Source organism: Acanthisitta chloris, unplaced genomic scaffold (assembly GCF_000695815.1).
Source record: "Acanthisitta chloris isolate BGI_N310 unplaced genomic scaffold, ASM69581v1 scaffold6122, whole genome shotgun sequence".
In the NCBI taxonomy this organism is placed as follows: domain Eukaryota; kingdom Metazoa; phylum Chordata; class Aves; order Passeriformes; family Acanthisittidae; genus Acanthisitta; species Acanthisitta chloris.
Window position 1 is genome coordinate 22,074 of NW_008660934.1, and position 3,344 is coordinate 25,417.

At 50.2% G+C, this 3,344-nt stretch overlaps 1 protein-coding gene across 1 annotated transcript in view; it reads left to right on the top strand.

Annotated features, from left to right (window-relative positions):
- Positions 1 to 1,915: 1,915 nt before the first annotated feature.
- The window catches only part of LAT2 (linker for activation of T cells family, member 2), a 7,521-nt gene continuing 6,092 nt past the window's right edge, over positions 1,916 to 3,344 (top strand). The window contains exons 1-2 of the mRNA XM_009070011.1: positions 1,916 to 2,003; positions 2,672 to 2,711. Coding sequence (XP_009068259.1) covers positions 1,916 to 2,003; positions 2,672 to 2,711 — 128 coding nt within the window. The remainder of the gene's footprint in view (positions 2,004 to 2,671; positions 2,712 to 3,344) is intronic.

Genomic DNA, 3,344 nt, shown 5'->3' on the forward strand with positions numbered 1-3,344 from the left:
AAAAGCCCACAAACAAAGCAGCAGCATTGCAGCCCTTTGTATACTGGATTTCAGTCATTAGCATTGGGCCAGCTCCGCTCAGCTGCCTCTTGCAGATGCTTTAGAGCTGATCCACAGCTCATGATTTCCATGGGGGATGCTGAGCCAAGGAAAAAATAATGTGAGAAACCACATGGTTTTGACCAGGCTCCGTCCCTGCCTGTGGCTGGGGGTGCTGATCCTATACCCCCAGGGTGGATCCATGGGGGTCTGGGCTCACTTAATTTAGAATGACTTGACAGATCTTCTTCAGCTGTGCAGGGTGAGGCTCCAGGGGGTCTTTAGAGAGCAAAGCCAAGGTGGAGTAAGAGCCAGGAGTGTCCATGTCCTGGGGAGCCCAGGCAACCTGGAAAGGAGTAGAAATAAACTCTTTTTTCTCCCAAGCAGAGAGGAACAGCATCAAAGCCAAGTTGTCATCCTAGTGGTTTTGGGTCACTTTTGGGCAGCCAGACCATGCTCAGGCACTGCTGAGAGGACACTGACACCAAAGCCCTTTGGCTGTTGCTCCCTCCTGGCAAAGGCAGAGCAATGCTGGGCTCAAGGGACTGTCTGGAGCAGAAATGGGGAGCTTTGTCTTTCCTCTCCTTCCCCCACCCCACACTGATTTACACATGATGATTTACACAATGCTCTGGTAATTAGGAATCTGGCATAGGACTGGGACATGCCAAACTGGATCGCAGATCTCCCACTGGCAGTCTTGGCCACAGCACTGAGCACCTGGCATGGGCAGGAGGACACTTGCTCAGCACCAACAGGCTTAGCTGCTGCAAGAGGCCTTGGGTTTTCTTCCATGTGAACAGGGTATTGGGCAACTTCCAGCTGGGGTGGAGAAATGTGATTTTTTTCCACTTTACACAAGCAGAGGCAGAATGTACTGAGCAGGACACACTCAAACTACTGTTTTCTACTGTCTGTTATTGATATTTGTTGCATCTTTTCAAACAATTTTAATTAGTCATTGATAGATATCTCTTTCCATTTCGAACAATTTCAATTAGTCATTGATAGATATCTCTTTCCTCCCCCACCCATAGTGGCTATACAATCCAGGCTTAGGTTGTAATGAGGGAGGTTGAGGCTAGGCAGTGGGAAAGCTTCCTGCCAGGCAGAGTGATGATGTACTGGCCTTTGGCAAGTTGAAGCATCTCCATCCCTAGGGGCAAAAGAAGTTTATTAGAAACAAAAATAAATTAAGTAATCTGTAACTAAAGAAAATCTGTCCCTGGGGAATAGAAAAGGGCTAAACTATCCATGTCAGTGCCAGCAGGCTGTTTTCTGTGATATTTATAGAATGGTTTGTAAAATACAAACCCAATACAAAGCCCTTCCTTTTAAAGGAAGGAGCTGAAGCCAAATCATGCTGATTATTACAAAATGTTAGCTGCTGTTTGTGGAGGAGCCTGTCATGGAAAGGAGGGGAAGAGCTGGTGGCTGAGCCAGCTCAGTGCAGAAAGAAGCATGGGGAATTTAACACCCCAAATCACTCTGTGCTGCAGGAAGCAGCCAGAGCAGAGCACTCTGAGCAAAGGGCTTGGCACTTTGAGTATTGCCAGGTGCCTCCCTCTTCACCCTCTCTTCTAGATGCTAGAAAATTAGTGTTTGCTGGCAATGTTTGATGATGGCAACATGGGTTTTGGGACTGGGAATGAGTAAATTGAAGCAGGAAAGGACATTGCCTTTGCCATCCTGTAATACAATGCAAAAGCCTCTTTGGCATCCTTAGCACCTGCCTGGCTCCATGGGGCTGTGAGGGCACAGCACGTGGCTGTTTGGGGGTGAAAGCTTTCTGAGCAATGGCCTCAGAGCCCCATGTGCCCCTGATGCTCACAGGGCTCCCCTCACTGCTGTGTTTCAGGCTGGACAGGGCCAGGCCATGGTGCAGCTGGAGCTGCTGTGTGCGGCCGCAGCGCTGATGCTGCTCGGGGCAGCTGTCAGCCTCTGCATCAGGTGCCAACAGTCTGGTAAGTCCTGTCTGCAGGCTCCAGGGTCCTCCCCACAGCCCTGGGCTGGGCTTTCCTCTTGGGATTTCCCCTCTGAGTTGGTTTGGTTCTGCTCAGCCATGTGCCAGCTCGGAAGCTTTGCCCTCCTGGGGATGCTTCCAGCAGCTTGAGCTGGGAAGATGCAGCCAGAAAGCTGCTAGGGAAAAACCACCCAAAACTGCAGCACCCATTCCCTGGGGTGGGTGCAATGCCATGGGCTGCAGACCCCTCTCCATGGTCATTGTGGTAGTGGCTTTGGGACACTCCACATGAGGACCAGCTTCAGATGCACAAATCCTGCAGAGGATCTAGAAGGAGACTCTGGAGGATAAATCCATAGAGAGAGTGGGGTGAGCACTCACCCAAGTGGGGGTTTGAGCCCCTCCCCGAGCAATGGGTAGATTTTAGTGGGTGAGAGAGGCTGCAGTTTGGGGTTTGGGGACAGGACTACCTGCCTTGCTTTGCAAGCAAAACCCACAATTTAAATATGGTTTCAAAGAAGTTAATCAAAACCCTATCGCAGCTGCTGCTTGCTGCCTCCGCTGCCCTGTTGTGTTGAAGAAGTCTTGTGAACGTGTTTAATGGCCCTTTCTGTTCTCTAGCTCCCAAATCACACTTTTCTAAGTGCTTTTTATTCCCTTGTCTTCTAGCTACCAAGCGGGAGACGCAGCTGAGGGAGCCAAGGAGCCAGTAAGTTGCCTTTCACTGTCATGTTTCTCCCCCAAAAACAGCTCACTTGGGCTGAGACCCTGGCCAGAACCAGACCTGACTGAAACCTGGAGGTGTATAAAATAAAATAATGCCAGGATGGGCCATGCAGGGTGGTTTGCCCCAGCCCAGGGCACTGCTGAAGGGGCAATGAACAATCCAAAATGAAACCCAAGCTCTGACCGTGATGCCTACAAGTCATCAACTAACTAGCTGGAAAAAGGTCTGGGAGAATTGGAAGGGCAAGTCTTTATCCTGTTCCTTCATGACCTGAGATGAGGTAGAGAGGTTGGTAACCTCATAAAGAAGCCCCTGACCTTGACTGGGGCTGGAGGGACCCCATGGCAGAGCAACCACCAACCTGCAGCACAAGCAGTGAAGGAAATGCAGTGTACATACACACACCCTTGTTTCCTTCAGCAACGAACTAAACCACAGTAAATGATAGAAAGAAAAAGAAAAACTGGGTTCTAACCTTTGATACAGGAACAAATGAGGTGCAAAGAGGCTCTGCAAAGGCCTCTGAGGGGTTGGAGTGTTTGTTTCTGTGGAGGGAGGAAGGTTCTGGCGTGGTCCATCGCAGACTGATGGAGCAGCCAGTGCAGGCTCTGTCCC